This window comes from Mastomys coucha, unplaced genomic scaffold, assembly GCF_008632895.1.
Source record: "Mastomys coucha isolate ucsf_1 unplaced genomic scaffold, UCSF_Mcou_1 pScaffold17, whole genome shotgun sequence".
In the NCBI taxonomy this organism is placed as follows: Eukaryota; Metazoa; Chordata; class Mammalia; order Rodentia; family Muridae; genus Mastomys; species Mastomys coucha.
Genome location: NW_022196899.1, coordinates 29,505,344 through 29,521,883, shown reverse-complemented (window position 1 = coordinate 29,521,883; position 16,540 = coordinate 29,505,344). Strand labels below are relative to the sequence as shown.

General features: G+C 40.2%; 1 protein-coding gene and 1 non-coding gene across 8 annotated transcripts in view; one reads left to right on the top strand and one right to left on the bottom strand.

Annotated features, from left to right (window-relative positions):
* The window catches only part of Dcun1d1 (defective in cullin neddylation 1 domain containing 1), a 47,372-nt gene that overhangs the window by 9,657 nt on the left and 21,175 nt on the right, over positions 1–16,540 (top strand). For all 7 annotated transcript variants that reach the window (XR_004120442.1, XM_031376613.1, XM_031376611.1 and 4 more), the window contains 3 exons: positions 6,595–6,811; positions 8,862–9,030; positions 11,576–11,706. Coding sequence is in view for 6 of the 7 variants with exons in the window: in XM_031376611.1 (XP_031232471.1) it covers positions 6,595–6,811; positions 8,862–9,030; positions 11,576–11,706 (517 nt within the window). In the remaining variant the exon portion in view is untranslated. The remainder of the gene's footprint in view (positions 1–6,594; positions 6,812–8,861; positions 9,031–11,575; positions 11,707–16,540) is intronic.
* Positions 14,145–14,263, bottom strand: LOC116095174. Its single transcript, XR_004120496.1, has one exon. It is a non-coding gene; the product is annotated as a 5S ribosomal RNA (ribosomal RNA).

Here is a 16,540-nt window from a genome sequence, read left to right as displayed (position 1 = left end):
GCTTGCTAGATGGTCAAGTAGTAAGTTACCAGCAAAAGTAAAATTGGAGGAACTTGTTTCTGTCCTTTTACCATATGTAACTAGAAGTTAGTAAAAACAATTTTTGAATAGTCAAACATATTTTGTTAGGAAATCAAGATATTATTCCATTTTCAACAACAGCCATCTTTTGAGTAACAATTTCAAGGAGTAATGGGAGAAAATTGTTTAAATGTTAAGATTCTGTGAGGGTCAGGTGTGACTGAGCAGGCTGCTAACTCTGACAGTGGGGATGATGAGACAGGGTTGTGTGGACTCAAGACTATTAAGGTTGTATGGTGAGGTTTCAGCCAGCTTGGTCTACAGTGGGACCATGATCCTGTATCAAAAAACTCGAGGAACACTCTCTGCAACCATTTTGAATCATATAGATGAACTTTCTGATTATATCATTGTACATAATAACTAACAGAGCACTCCACATTCTGCTCAGTAGCAGGATACTGCATACCTCTTAGATGATTTAAACTGTTATTCATGGTGCAGGAAACTAAAAAATTAATAACCTACACAGGCCTAGTTGTGAGTAATTATTCTATACTGCAGATTATAATGTAACAGAATATTCTGCGTTCAGGTTCATTTAGCTTAGTATTGGAGATTGTACCCAGTTCCTTAAGTTTTCTTGCCATAACCAGTCTGTTTATATTTTGTGTCAAGCCTTTTCATTGGAAAAGGAAACACTGACTTCTAGTAGCTGTAGGTCTTTTTGCCTCTTTATTCAAAGCTATAGATTGTCATCTGTTTAAAAATAGACTGTCATGGAGCCATAAATATACCTTTCATCTTGTTTTATTATTTTTCTTAAAAATAACCCCTACCCATTTACCAGCAGAGCCCTAAATAGGTTTTGTAAGTTCCTGTATTAGCCTGGGGACTAGTTTGGGAGTCTATGGAGAGGTGATATTTTTTACCCGTGAGAAGGAAACTGTCGGCTCTGTCAGTGTGGACAGAGAGTGCTGCCCTCCACTCCCCGCACTCTCTGTTGAGTCAGCATTTGCACCGCTGTAACCTGTGTTTTCATGTTCATGTGAGGATGTGTGTGGCATGAGTAGAAGAACTGTTTTCTTTGAAGAACGTACTGTCGTAATACATGTACTCCTTTTGGTGAGTGTAGATGTTGCTCTTCGACAGTAGTTTCCTTTTCCTTAGGATGGGCCCAGTGAGACCACTTTTCAGAGTCCTTAGATGTAAATCACGAGGAGCCATTGCCTTGAAACCCAGCCTGGGCAGCTGAGACAGGACTGTCTCTCAGGTTTCAAGCTAGCCTGTGGCCCTCCACCCCGAAAAAGAGAAGAGAAGAGTAAGTGGCTAGCATAAAATCTGAAACAGTAGTAACTCAAATAAACACAAGCTGTTAGTTTTTTGGTTATGGTCATTATTTTTTATTTAATATTTAAATACTTTTTGTTTGCCCACCCCTGTGCCTACTGTTATTCTTTCTTAATTTATGGACTAATAAGAATCATTACTATGTACAAGTTAAGATTAAAGGTTAAATTAATTAAAGTTAAATGCCCAGAACTGTAGTAATTTGTTTACTGAAGCAGAGAGTAATTTTCTCCAACCAAATCATACTGCAATTAGGAGGTACAGGGTGGGATGGAAACCTTGCCATAGCCGGCCATCAGAGTAGACTGTTTCAACAAACTGCTTTAGTGTGCTTCTGCAGTGAAAGGAAAGATGGAAAGATGGACAGTTTACTCTTACCTTAGCCTGACCTCCCTGGAGGAGAACTTTGTGCCCAGGTGATAGTCTTTGCTTGGAGAAGGTTGTCCCATGCAATTGACTTTTCCTGCACTTTTGGCCTGTGATCTATGGGGAGGCCATTTGTAGTTGAGTGCTTTGGCTATGAGTAACACTGAACTGTGTTTACAGCAGACTAGGTCTTACATAAGAAAAAGTAGCTCACTAGACCAAAGCTAGCATTTAAAAATCTCATAGGAACCTAAAAAAGTGAAGTGCATGTAAATCACATAGGAATAGACACACAGAACTTTTAAAAAATGTATTGCATTTATTTACTTATGTATTGGGGCACATATTGCCACAGTGCACATTTGTAAGTCAGGACAGCTTGGGGAGATTGAACTCTGTCATCAGGCTTGGTGGGGTGCACCCTTACAGGCAGAGACATCTTACTAGTGCCTACGACACACAGAACCTTTAATGATAGTATTGCATGCTCGAGAAGGTTATTTTGATTTTATTTTGAGTCAGAGTCTCACTAAGCAGCCATGATAGCCTGGGATGATAGCTTTGCTATGTAGATTAGGCTGACCTTGAACTCACATAGATCTGCCTTTTGTGCCACTACATATGGGATTATTAAGGTATTCTGATACTTTGAAACACTGACTCTTGCGAACTAGAGAACAACTAACTAGAATTGCATTTCAAAAATTAATTCCAGACCCAGAGAGGTGACTCTCAAGAGGACCCAGGTTAGGTATCCACATAGCAGTTCACAGTCACCTGTGACTCCAGTTCCAGGGACGCTGATGCCCCCATCCAGCTCTGCAGGCACTTGGTGTGTATATATGCTTGCAGGCAAAACACTCATACTCACTTTTAAAAACAAAACCATTCCTTTGAAACTGTGGGCTGAGTATCTTAATGGAGTTGAGATGGAAGTTGAAACTGTGGCCTGAGTGTCTTAATGGAGTTGAGGTGGAAGTTGAACTTAGGGATAAGAAGATGGACATTTTGGAGGGAAATAAATGAATGAATGAATCTTTTTTTTCTTCTTTTATAAATACCATGTCCTCATTAAAGTCACTTCTGTTTTGAAAATTTGAGGTGTTAGTTGGCCAGGAAGCCATTTTCCATGTACATGGTTTTTCTTGGGGAAACATAATAGGAACCTTTCTCGACTTTACTATTACTACTTTTTCCTGTAGGGTAATCCTGGGCTTCTGTTAATCTAGTCACCGTGTTTTGTGAATACATTGGTAAAATATGCTTGAAAATTTACTTGGCTAGATTCAAAATACTTTATTTGATTTTTATTTTTTATTATTTATTCAGATAAAGCACTCATTTTGGTGCCTGGGATTAAATTTGCAGTGCATACTCTACTGCTAAGCCATACTCTTTTTTAGGAACAAAATTTTTCTGAATGTGATTCTTAAATTTATTGAGTTAAAGAAGGAGGGAAGGGAACACACAGGTTTCAGCACAGAGTGGTATGTGTTCACAGACTAGGCGTTTTTTAATTTTGTAAAGCAAACAAGTGAGTTTTATTGTTCAGATTATGGAAAAATTTCAGGTTTTTCTCCCCCACACCCCACACCTTTCTTCCGTCCGTTTTGGTCTAGAATAAAAAGTCAGGCTCTTAACACAGCCTGAGCATTACATGTCCTTGCATTCACACCACTGTTGGCTCTTCTTGGAAACTTGGTAATATCTAAGTAGCCTTAACACTCAAGGAGTGAAGAGTGTACTGCTTGATCAGATTTGCCAGCCACACTGCTCTATCCTTCTAAATACATAGCAAAGTAAGTTGCATCTTCACCATTGACTGCTCAATCATTGAGGCTGTCTCATGGAAGAAGGTCTCCACTAGGTTTCTAATAACAATAGAAAAAAGTCTACTGCCAGCACTCAGGAGGCAGAGGATCTCTGTGAGTTTGAGGCCAGCCTGGCCTGTAGAGCTAGTTCTAGAACAGCCAGAGATAGACTGAGAAACCTGCCTTGAAAAACCAAATTTAAGAAACAGAAAAATCAATTTTTCTTCTTCAGTTTTTCCCCAAATCATCTTGTCTCCTGCTTCCAAAAATTCTGTTTAATCTCAGAACCCTTTTCCCCTTCCTTAGGTTGACAAACTTGATATTGTTCTCTCTTGTCCAGGACCAGCTGTGCAGCCTGGGAAAGGCACTGGGAATGTGAGTTGTAAATGGCCTGAGCAGGGCCAGCTGGAATTTAGCTGGGAGAGCAGGCAGCCTGTGGGAGCCAGACACCCTCCTGAGGGAGCTGATGGCTAAACTGCTGTAGGTGCTGAGCAGGATGGAAGGTTGTCAGCCAGTTACAGGGAGTGCAGGCTGCTTATCAGACCCTGCAGAGCAGGCAGACATGGGCCATCTCCTAACTTGCTCCCCTATCAGTTTTGTGCCAGGGGCTGCTCACTTGTCTTTAGGAGGTTGCACATGAGTGAGTCACCAGCTCCTTTTTAAGAATATTTTTATTTTCCCACAGACCAAAAATTTATATTTGAACCAGACAAAATCATTAATTATATTTAAAACTAAGATGTATGGCATGAAATGAAATAGTTTGTGTAAAGTTGCTATTTAGTTTGATAAGGCAGTCTTTTATCATTTCCCTCACCATTTTCTAACTAGCTTTCTGTCAGGAAGCTATCAATGCAGTGATCAGTTATTGGATTGTAGAAGTCATTTACGTTGTGGCTTTTGACCTTTAAGTTCCTGTCTCCAGCAGGGAGCAGTGCATGGCAGAGTACTGTTAGACTAAAGTCCCACAGAAGCCAGGTTGTCTTGCTGCCTCCAGCTTTAGAGAATGCAGGGAAACCTATATAAGATTCTATCAGAGTTGATTCAAAAGTACTTTCCAGGCTCACTTTCTACATTATACAGTGGCCTAGTGACACTCAGCTACTTTAAAAGGGTGTAAATGTGTCAGATACCCAAGCAGAAAATAGCCCGTGTTTCAGAAAAATTTCTAAGGTTGAAATAAAAATGGATTTTTTGTTTACTTTCAGTTAATTAACTTTCAGGAATTTAAATTATTTCCTTTTTGGTTTAGTTCATTGGGATTGTCATTGAATAATGCATTTAAAGGATACAAATAATGCTAGGTCTTTGAGAGATACATCCTGTGATAGGCTGTAGCAGCGGTTCTCACCCTTCCTAATGCTGGGACCCTTTTATGTAGCTCCTTATGTCGTCGTGACCCCCAACCATAAGATATTTCTGCTGCCACTTCATAACTGTAATTTTGCTACTGTTATGAGTCGAAATGTAGATGTTTTTGGAGATAGTTTGCCCAAGTGGTTGTGACCTGTGGGTTGAGAATCACTGGAGTATAACTGAGGTAGTGTGCAGAGCTGGTAGGGTCATCAGGGTACAGGAAGCTAGTCTATGCTACAGTTTTTGTTTCAGTGAAGGGTAGATGCGACTCATGGGCATAAACATACTTCATGCTGTGAGAAAGTGTTTTCCGTCCTGGAGTGTGCAGCCTTCTTTTCCCTCTGTGATAGTGGCACAGCTTCCATCTCTGAGTTTCTCGGAGATTCTTAGAATGTCCACCAGGCAGGAAGGGTCCTAGAAAAATCAATAGGATTTGAATTCCTGACGCTACTTTTATTTTCTCATTTCTTCTATGAAAGCTGCCTGATTTTTATGAACAAATTACTTAGCCTTCTGGGTCTGTTCTCTCCTATGTTCAGTCATGAAGTTTGTGATCTGTGACTTTGGGCCAAATCAGAACCTCAGGGGTTCTTAGTGGTGTTGTGTAACCTGCCGAGCACTGTGTCTTTAATGAGTCTGATCCTCCATTTACATTGCAGTATTAGAAGAGCCCAGGGATTTGCTGAGAAGACAGGATTGGGACTTAAAAGGAGGAAGAGTGCAGTGGGCCTTGCATAGGAGACTGGCTTGAGTTCGAAGGAGGGCATGGGCTTTGACAGCAGAAAAAAGTGGAGAGCCTCCTGCCTCGGTCTTATTTTGTTTTGGGTTTCAGTCAGAGAAGTGGATCCTTGTCAGTGTAGGGCAAGTGAAAAAGGAAAACACAACACCTGTAGGCACAAGCAAAGTAAGAGAGATGATTCCATCGAGGAAAACAGAAGGGAGCGAAAGTCTTAGTAAGAGAGAAGTGCTGGTAAAGAAAGGTACCTGCTAGCCACCAAGTCTGATGGCCTGTGTTCTGTCCTATGTTAGAAGGAGAACTGACTACTACACATTGTCCTTTGACCTTCACATTAGCATCTTGACATGTATGTGCCCTTAAGTGTATATGAGCGCACATGCATACACATAGAGACAGAGACAAAGACAGACAGACAGAAAGGGAGAGAGAGAAACACACACTAAATATAATTAAAAGAACCTTTTTAAAGGTTGGCTGTAGGTAGGATAGACGCTTCTTATTTGAGGGAAATGTGAGGGAATTCTGCTAAGAGTTACATGCTTTGTAAATAGCAACTAGGAGAAATGTAGGATGTTCATGTTCCATTACATTCTTGTTTGCTGGACAGCACAAAACCAGGGAGGGAGTGCTGCACTGGGCATTAGGACTGCAGCCAGTGCCTGTTTACTTTCCCTTCCCATGGTGCTTTGCCTCACTGTCTGGATGTTGTCTTTGATATAAGGAGGCCGAATTCCCTTGTTCTGTCTCCATGCATCCTTCCTTTCCAGAACTCTACCACACGTTCATTCAGATATTTTTAAATTGTCTTGCTGATAATGATAGATCACAAATAAGTCCTAGTAAAAATGTTTCCGTGTTTTTGTGGGAAAAAAATTACTAATGACTACAGTTAGCTACACTGAAATGTGTAGTGATGCTACAAAGTTTCAGTTTGTTTTCTGGTTCTCCTAGAACAAGTTGAAATCATCGCAGAAGGATAAAGTTCGTCAGTTTATGATCTTCACACAATCTAGTGAGAAAACTGCAGTAAGTTGTCTTTCTCAAAATGACTGGAAGTTAGATGTTGCAACAGATAATTTTTTTCAAAATCCAGAACTTTATATACGGGAGAGTGTAAAAGGATCCTTGGACAGGAAGAAGTTAGAACAACTGTACACTAGATACAAAGGTGAGTATTTGATTCAGTGTGAAAAGTCGTGGGCTGGTTCTGAGACCTTGTCTTTCCAGATTGTGGAGTTCAGTGTGCTCATGAGAACTACAGCAGATCCTGGAACTAAAAAGATCTTCGAAGAGAACTCATTCTCCTTTTTACTTAATCTCTTCTTGGCCTCTCCCCCTGTTCTGCAGTTTGAGAATGAAAGATTGGAGGCAATTTTTCCTAACCTTTTGTTTGTAAGACTTGCTGAGCCAGGTTTAAGAAAGCCTGTATAATAGCTTCTTTATAATAAAAAAGCTGAACAGCTGAGATTAGCGGTACAAGCCTTCATCTCAGAGGTGAAGGCAGTCAGGTTGAGACTTCATGGTTAGCTTAAATTGTAAGACTATCTTGGAAAAGGGAAAAAGCAGAAAAAAAAGAAAAAGAAACAGACAACAGTTTCTTTATCTGTTCCTTATTCTCCTGAGGGTAACCTATACATAATAGTCCAGTATGGATACATACATGTCTTTTATGTTTTTATGCAGATATATAGAGTTATTTTTCAAAGTTTCCCCCAAATGGGATTATATTATATCCATAATTCATGCTCCAAAGTGTTGCTACGTGCCCAGCCTGTTGTACACTATTGTAACTGATAGTCACTACCAGATATTTTACATCTTTTCTTTTATTAATTATTTTATTTATTTACATTCCATCTGTCACCTCCCTCCTGGTCATCCCACCTCCTCCTTGCCTCTGAGAGGGTATCTATCCCAACTCCCAGCCCCATGCCCAATCCTCCTCCTTAGGCGCATCTTCTCCTGAGAGCAGCTCAGGCGGTCGTCTGCCGTGTGTGTGCTGGGGCCTTGGACTAGCTAGTGCATGCTGCCTGGGTGGACTAGCTAGTGCATGCTGCCTGGGTGGACTAGCTAGTGCATGCTGCCTGGGTGGACTAGCTAGTGCATGCTGCCTGGGTGGACTAGCTAGTGCATGCTGCCTGGGTGGACTAGCTAGTGCATGCTGCCTGGGTGGACTAGCTAGTGCATGCTGCCTGGGTGGACTAGCTAGTGCATGCTGCCTGGGTGGACTAGCTAGTGCATGCTGCCTGGGTGGCGGCTCAGTCTCCAGGAGCTCCCAGGTATCTGGGCTAGTTGACACTGTTAGTCTTTTTGGGGGTTACCCTCCCCTTCATCTCCTTCAATCCTTCCCCTAATTCCTCCAAAGGGGTCCCCAACTTCAGTCCAGTGGTTGGATGTAAATATCTACATTTGTCAGCTGCTGGTGGGGCCTCTTAGAGGACAGCCATATATTTTACATTTTTTTTTTTTTTTTAGCAAATCATATTTAGTAGCAGTATAGAGGAACCTCTTTCTTGTATATGTCCAGTTTTTTTAATAGTTTCCCTTTTGTAAACATCAGACACTTAAACTGTTGAGATTAAAGGTTGAATTGTATATTTCATTATATTAAGACTTAAGCAGTTGCTGTGGTGAAATGAATTTTGTTTTAAGTAGACAGAATTTCTAATTTAACATTGGTTAATTTTGAATATTTAATAAAATATGGGTGCCTTGACTTAAGTCTCTTGTCCCTTTATAGTCATGTCTGATTTTATTTGTGTGTGACATTTTCACATAGATAAGTATGTGTGTGTGTGTGTGTGTGTGTGTGTGTATGTGTGTTCGTTCTTTGTTCGTTTGTTGTTTTTTTGACAGATCTTACTGTGTAGTTCTATCCACTGTGTAGACCATGCTGAACTTGAACTCACAGAAATCTGCCTGCCTCTGCCTCCCTAGTGCTGAGACTAAAGGCATGCAGCCATGAGCTTATGGCTTCGTTAGTGAGATTTTTAAAAATTAAATGCCCAACAACTTTTACACTTTCCTGTACACTTTAACAGTACTACTTAGGGGTACACTAATGTAGACTGTTATATGGGGAAACACCCGTGAAAAAATACAGTTTCCTGTCTCTGGTATACTGTGATTTGTTTTAAAATAGAAAATAAAACAGTATCTTTTGTTATGAATATAACAAAGGATGGCACTAATTTTATTCTGTATTGGTGTTTTTAAAGACCCTCAAGATGAAAATAAAATTGGAATAGATGGTATACAGCAGTTCTGTGATGATCTGGCCCTCGATCCAGCCAGCATCAGTGTGTTGATCATTGCATGGAAGTTCAGGGCGGCCACACAGTGCGAGTTCTCCAAGCAGGAGTTCATGGATGGCATGACGGAGTTAGGGTGAGTATGTAACTTCCCGAGGAGACGAGGTGCTCTCTAAGAGATGGAGCTCTGTCTTCAGTTTTGTCTTCTGCTTTAAATGAAAATTTAAATTTCACTAGCCTACAAGCAGTACTAAGTCCATATGTTGTCTCCCTGGTATTTTCTGGGTTTGCCAAATGCCTGTATAATTTTGTAGCCTTCTCTAACCAGTCATTTCTTCCTAGGATTCACTAATATTAAAATTATCTTACATTAGTATTTAACATAACAAAGTAAAATGAAGTTATGTCCTTTTTGAGGCTCTGTATTCTGAAGTGATAAAAATGTAGATGTTAAGAACTAGAGGGTCCGCAGAAATATTGAATGCTTTTGGCTCTGCTTACTGCCCTGATGGCTGGTTAGTGAACAGGTTTGAATAAGTAGATTGAAAAGTCAGGGAAAAGTTGGTTGACAACTACTAGTTAACTGACAGGGCTGCAGAAGTCTGGAAGCTGGGCATGGTGGGAATCCCAGCCCTTGGAAGGCAGATGCAAGGGGATCAGAAGTTAAGGTCATCTTCAGCTACATAAGAGCTCAAGGCCAGCTTGGCCTGCAGTGTGAGGTCCTATCTCCAAAATATAGCAAAACCAAAAAGCTAACATTAACCGAGCAGGGCTGCATTCCAATAACTCTTTTACTTATCTCTTCATAACCACTCTGTGAGGGAAGTAGTTTACTGACCCATAAGAGATGATAAAACCAGGTGATATTTCAGTCAGGATTACAAGCAGAATTCTGCTTACTGAGTCAGAGGGACTTTGGAAAGCTGGGAGCACTCAGGATATAACCTTTTCAGTAATTTGACCACAGAAAATTTAAAGAAGTGCTACACCACGTAAGAGAAAAACCTGAATTTGTGAAGAGGTGGCAGTAGATGTTGCCACCCATGGGGCTTCATGAAGTGAGCCAGCCAGTCAAGTCAGAATTCAGTCCCTGGGGAGAAGGCAGGGCTGCAGGAGCAGGGGTGCCTGCTCAGAAGCTGCTACTGTGGTGGATAAAACTGGTTAGAGGGCAGGGGTGGGGGGATGGAGGGTAGGGGCTACTGTAGGAGTTATCAGCACTGATAGATAGCACTGGGACCTTTCGGACACCAACCCCATTTCCCTCTACTGAGTAAAACCTGGGTAAATTTCCCCTTCCTCCCTTGGCCTTTTAGCCCTGTAGATCCTGTAGTCAGTAGACCTTGACATTGAGAGGCTGACAAGAGAAATGAGTCCAGGTTTGTGGCTGGCAGCTGCAAAGCAGAGCAGAGCAGGGTGGGCTTACATGAAGAGACAATAAGTTAGTAATGAGCCCCACCCTGTCTTACAGCCCAGTCAGCTCGTCCTGTGCCTGCTGGGCTTTCCTATCAGAGACACATTTCACTAGAATTAATGGAAAAGCAGTGTCTCTGCTTATGGAAAATGTAGTAACAATGCATCCTATGAAATGTTACAGAGAATATAGAAGGAAGATAGAAGAAATGTTTAGATGATTGACTGAGTTGATTTGTTTGTGGAATCTTTAAGATATAGGATACTTCTGTCCTAAGTCCATTGCTAGGAGGAAAGTAATTTGGTACATGTTGAACGTTTTGTAAACATAGGGAAAAACCCTAATTCTGCTTTAAATAACTTAGTTGAAAGCACTACAGGTTTTAGCTAGTATTTATTAAAAGCAAGTTTTCAAGAAGAACACATCCTTCGCACGAGGCCTACTTTGGAAGCTATTCCTTGGACTACCTGCAGCACTAGCTGTCCCGCAGTGAAAGAGGTGGCTATAGGGCTGAGTTTGTACATTCTTGTCTATTCATGGACGCAGAGGTGGAGTCTGTAAGTCAGCATGTTGAGGGTTTGGTGAATTAATATATTTAAAAAGAATAGCCAGTTTCTTTTTGGAGTAGTAATTCTAACATTTCATCATTGTGGACTTTGTCTTCTTTTTTACACCAACTCTAGACAAGAGTTACCCTTCATTCATGGCTTTTGTGAAGTTTTACTGACTCATAGTTGACTGTGTTCACAAATTATTGGTTGAATTTGTCCGGCATGGCCCCACAGTACCCTGCCTGACTGTTAGTCACTTTGTTAGTGGCTTTCTTAGTTACCACAGTGGTGGTGGTTAGCATCAGCCTTGGTCTCATGACCTTGTGTTCAGGCGGCCCAAAAGTGTAAAAGTAGCAATGCTGGCAATAGAGATGTGCCAGAGAGCATTGCCTTTTCAGTAGAGAGAGAACACATGCATAGCATTTCCATTACTGTTTTCCTATTGGTTCTGATTAATCTCTTGCTTTGTCCTTCTGTAAGTTGCACTCTGTATCACAGGTCTATATGTGTAGGAAGAAGCCGTGCATATTTAGGGCATGGTGTTCTCCACGATTTCAGAGTCAGTGAGGGACTTAAGTAAAAAGATGAAAGCCCAGCTATCTGATTTTTTTAAACGTAAGTCATAGGAAACAAATGCAAGCCCTCATAGGACTAATTAAGTTAAGTTTTTAATTTATAGCGAAAAGTTAACCATTTATAAACTTAATTTTATAATGTAGATGTGACAGCATAGAAAAACTAAAGGCCCAAATACCCAAGATGGAACAAGAATTGAAAGAACCAGGACGATTTAAGGATTTTTACCAGTTTACTTTTAATTTTGCAAAGAATCCAGGACAAAAAGGATTAGGTAAGAATATTTTAAAATTATATTTGGTATTTTACATATATTTAAATACATTGATAGTATCACTTTTGCAATAGAAAATCTTGTGGTTTGAACATAATGTTATGAAAATACCAGCTTTGGAAAACACGGAGCAGTGAGTATGTAGTTAGGGAACTGTGGGCACGGTGCAGCAGAGGGTCGCTTGGATGTCTTATGTGAACCACTGGATTACTAAAACACAAAAGCTCTAGGTACAGAACAGAAGTGGCCCTTAGTATTTCACTGGCATCTCTTATGGGCTCTTTGTCTATAGAGCTCAAGAAAATTTTAGGGTCGTAGGATCTACAAACATACTGTTACAAAATCGCTGAGTCACAGATACAGTGCCCAAAAACTTCACTCTGGTTCATTTCTTTTTTTTACATTTGAAAATTGTAAGAAAGTGTGAAAAGAAAATGGTCATGACTCAGTCTTGCTGGGGAAAGCAGTAAACAGTGCAGAGCATCTTTGCCCTGTGGTTGTCACTTCATCTTAGGAGGAGTTTAGATCAACCAGTGAGTACTAAATACAGTGTGATCCATTTGCTTCCGGCCAATTAGGGGCTATGAAAGGAAAAGTGAAGTGGAATTTACAAAGTTCCTAAAAGCTTAGACGGCAGTAGACGATTCAGAGTAGGAAAGAGAGGGTTCCAAAGAAGAGAAGGAGTAATTAAAGCTAGAGAGGTTGGATATAATAAGGTGACTTCTAGGCTTTGGAGATAACAGTGGAAGGCTTGTTATCTGGCTGGATAAAGAAAGGCAGTAATAGTGAAGGGCTGGGGGCTCCCACACTTAAAGGTAAGGTGAGACTGTGCAAGAGAGAAGGCATTGATTTGATTTTAGAGAGACAGGAAGTTTGTGAGGCATAGTACAGCTAAATTAATAACCATAGGCTTGTTTTGAAAATGGGACAAAAATGTTTTGAGTTGGACTATGTGAGAAATAGGACCTACTGGGAGTTTTTCCATGGTAGTTGTCCTGTGGAATGTGAGCTTTTAGTGTACCTGATAGGGGGCCAGGACTTTCACCTATACTGTTCAGCAGTGCTGAGGAATTTTATTCTTTCCTTCAGCAAATTACTCCTGGGTACCAGATACACAGATACAGAATCTAGACTTTTTTGTTCTTAATTTGCAAATGTGAAAACTTAGGCACAGAAAAGGTAAGTCATGAGTGAGGTGGTGGTTTCTTTGTTTCTGAGATGCTTAGGGATAAAATTGGAGCCCTGCACATGCTAGGGATAGAATCAGAGCCCTGCACATGCTAGGGATAGAATCAGAGCCCTGCACGTGCTAGGCAGGTGTGTTATCTGCTGCGCCATGCCCTGTGCTCTTCAGCTCTTGAGTCTCATGCTCTCATGAGCTGCCCAGACTGGTCAGAAGTTCACTTTTGCCAGGCGGATCAGACCTTGAACTTTGTATCCTCCTGCTCGGACTCCCAGGCTCAGCTTTGCTGTTTGTGCGTACATTGGTGGAATGAAACCTAGTCCTCTTGGAGGGAACCCACCACAGGTTCTGTTTGGAAGATACAGGAGCTGGAGAGGCTGAGGAGTCCATTTGTACTATTTCTGCCTTGTGTTTTAGATTGAACATCAGGGAAAAGATCAGTTCTGTGAGTAGGAATTAGTCCAAGGAAGCAACTAGCGAAGAGCTAGAGAAGAGACGGATGTGTGTGTGATGGAGAACTAGCCTGAGAAATGAAATGGGACTGAGTTGATTAAAGATTTTCAAAATGTTTGTAAAATGAAGTTCTAATGAAGTTCTTTTTGAACTGATTGTTCAGTATGAGCATGATCTTGCTCTTTTCTTTAAATGCATCTGGAATGAACACATACTTACACAGTTAGTGGGGTGCAGCATGATGTCAGTGTATTTATACAGCACAAAATAATCAGATTGGATGGATTTCATTACTATGGAAGCCTTCCCTTTCAGGATGAGGCAGAAAAAGCTGCACTGCCTACAATTAGACACCAGTTAGCCTAGCCATTTCTTTTTGTCATTTTTCCTTTCCCTTCCCTCAAGTAAAAATTTGGTGAAGCCTTTCAGTTTGAATATTTTGTGGTACTTAGAAATATAACAGCATTTTGATAAGATTATACGTAGTATTGTGGATGTCATATTGATTAGGAATCAGTTTCTTAGTTACATTTCTGACCTTACAGAATATATAATAAATGGTGTTTTGAGCATACATACTTTGATACTAAAATGAAAATCAACATTTTATGGTTATTTGATATATTAATATAATAAATTAGAATTTTTATATTAGAAAAAATTGAGAAAGTAGTTATGTGAAAACAGATTTTGAAAAAAATAGTGGTTTTCTGGTATTAAGAAAAAAATACATTGCTCAATGGGTATAGACTTTGTTTGTAGTGAGCATTCAGGAGATTACTTTTTTTTTTCTTTTTTTTAAAGCCTACAGCACCCGGTATTCCCAGGCAGTCTCCCATCCAAGTACTAACCAGGTCCGACCCTGTTTAGCTTCTGAGATCAGACAAGATCGGGCGCGTTCAGGGTGGTATGGCCGTAGACTCAGGAGATTACTTAACAATGCATTTCACATCTTTATTTTTAAAAGTAAAGGCAAATTCTGTGCTGTGTATACAACCACAATAAAGTTATTTGTGAAGATCCTCAGACCATAGCTTTTTACAATGAAATGAGATCTAATGTCGAATGGTAGAGTTTGTTAACAACAGTCTGTCTGTGTGGATTTATCAGATATACTGATGAATTTATCTGAAGGAACTGATGGGTGAAAAAGGACCTCTGCAGGAGGCAGAGGAGCTTAGAAAGGGAAAGGAGAGGAGAGCCAGAGGAGGAGGAGGGAAACAGTTTCTAGGTAGCAGGAAATAAGGGGACTTGATTGACTGAATTGTTTAATAAGGAAGGTTTTCCTGAGAGAGAGGTCTTGAGAGAGTCTACAAAGTTAGTGAAGTTTATGGGAGGACAGGAAGTCCCAGGCAGATGGGACAGGAGAGTGGCAGCCCTCAGCAGCTGTGCTCCTGTGGTGAGAGCTGAGAGCTCTGTTTCCCTGCCTACCCCACTTTCTCCTTGTCTCTACCATCTGCTTCACTCACCTGTAGTTTCTTATTAGTCTGTGTATCTTAAATTTGAAAGAGGTTTTTGTAAGCTCTGCATGAAGTCTTTTTTTTTCTTTTCTTTTCTTTTTTATGAAGTCTTAATCTACCTAAAATCCCAGCCCCACTTAGGAACACACTTGAGGGACATGGACAGGTTCAGGAAGCTGCCATTCCTGCCATAGAGTGCCTCTGGTGTTATTGCACACTTCTTATAAAGCTCACATGTGATGCTCACGATTGTCTTTCTGTTTAAAACAGAGGAAGTGTAAAGACATCACTGCTCAGTCCTTGTCCTTTTCCAGGTCAATATTCCAATTTATATAACTACTTGCTGCTTGAGATGTTTGTTATTCTGGTGCTGTCCTCCAAACACATTGCCAGTTTTTTGGTTTCTTTCAAAATTGAGCATTAAAAGTTGGACCCAGTCTTCAGAAGGATGTGAAATGTAGTGCACTGTAGGGTATTGTTCCTTCTCCTAATTTGATCAGAGATTGTATATTTTCTATAATAGCTGACTCATTATTGAACCTTTGTTAGTGCATGGAGGCATTAAACACAGGCTTGACATTAGAACATGTATGTCACAAGGGGGCAGTAAAGAGCCACTTCCCAAAAGCTGTCCTGACCATTCGCATGCTCTGGCACCCTTGTACTTGCATTCAGACACACACTAAAATAAACTAATTTCAGAATAGAATCTGAAGGTCATTTTCTTGTGAGTTGTGGTTCTAAAAGAAGGCAAATTCCTTATCATATATACACAACCACAATAAAAAATATTTGTGAAGTAGTTGATTTCAAAGATTTTTTTATATAAAAATATTTATTAGTTTATTTTATCTGTATGGGTGTGTACTTAAGTGTATATCACCTACATGCAGGAGACTGTGGAAGCCAGAAGAGGGAGTTAGGCCTTCTGAGACTGGGATTTTAGACAGTTGTGAGCCTCCACGTAGATGCTGAGAACCAAACCTGAGTTCTCTGAAAAAGCAGCAAGTTATTATTATGGATGAGCCATCCTTCCAGACACAAATCTTCTTTTTGTTTCTAAAATGTACCAACTAATAAGGCTAACATGAGTCTGAAATTTGGGAACAGTCAGGTGCACTCAGGGTGGTACGGCCATCTCTAAGGCTCATCCATTTACAGTTAGTGCCGAAGGGAAGTGATACCAGCGGTAACCACACAATGGCAGCACAGGTAAACACTGATAAGTGTTTGTTGTCAGAATTCATCATTGGCAAGAATGCTAAGTTTTAATGTAAAGTGTGAGAGGTTGAAGAAAGTAAGATATAATTTTTCCTGTTCTGGTTGTGGGCATTCAGAGCTCTTGGAGTGTATTAAAGAACTTTTGTCTGACAGATGGAACTACTGATATTTTTTTTCTAAATCATCAAAATAATTTATAATAGTTAAATGCCTCTTATATACACATGATATCTTCTGAAGCTAAAAGTAATATACACTCAACCAGTTTTTAAAATCTATTTGGAACATTAAACGTGATAGAAATAGAAAGAAATATCTTATGAAGTCCTCCTCTATGAAAGGAAATTGTGGCAAGTTCCTGATTAGACAGAAACCATTCCATCTCCAATGAAGAATACACAGTGTAACTGTGGCTTCATAGAATGAATTGGGTAGTGTTCCTTTTCTATTTTTTGGAATAGTTTGAAGAGTATTGGTATTAGGTCTTCTTTGAAGGTCTGATAGAATTCTGTACTAA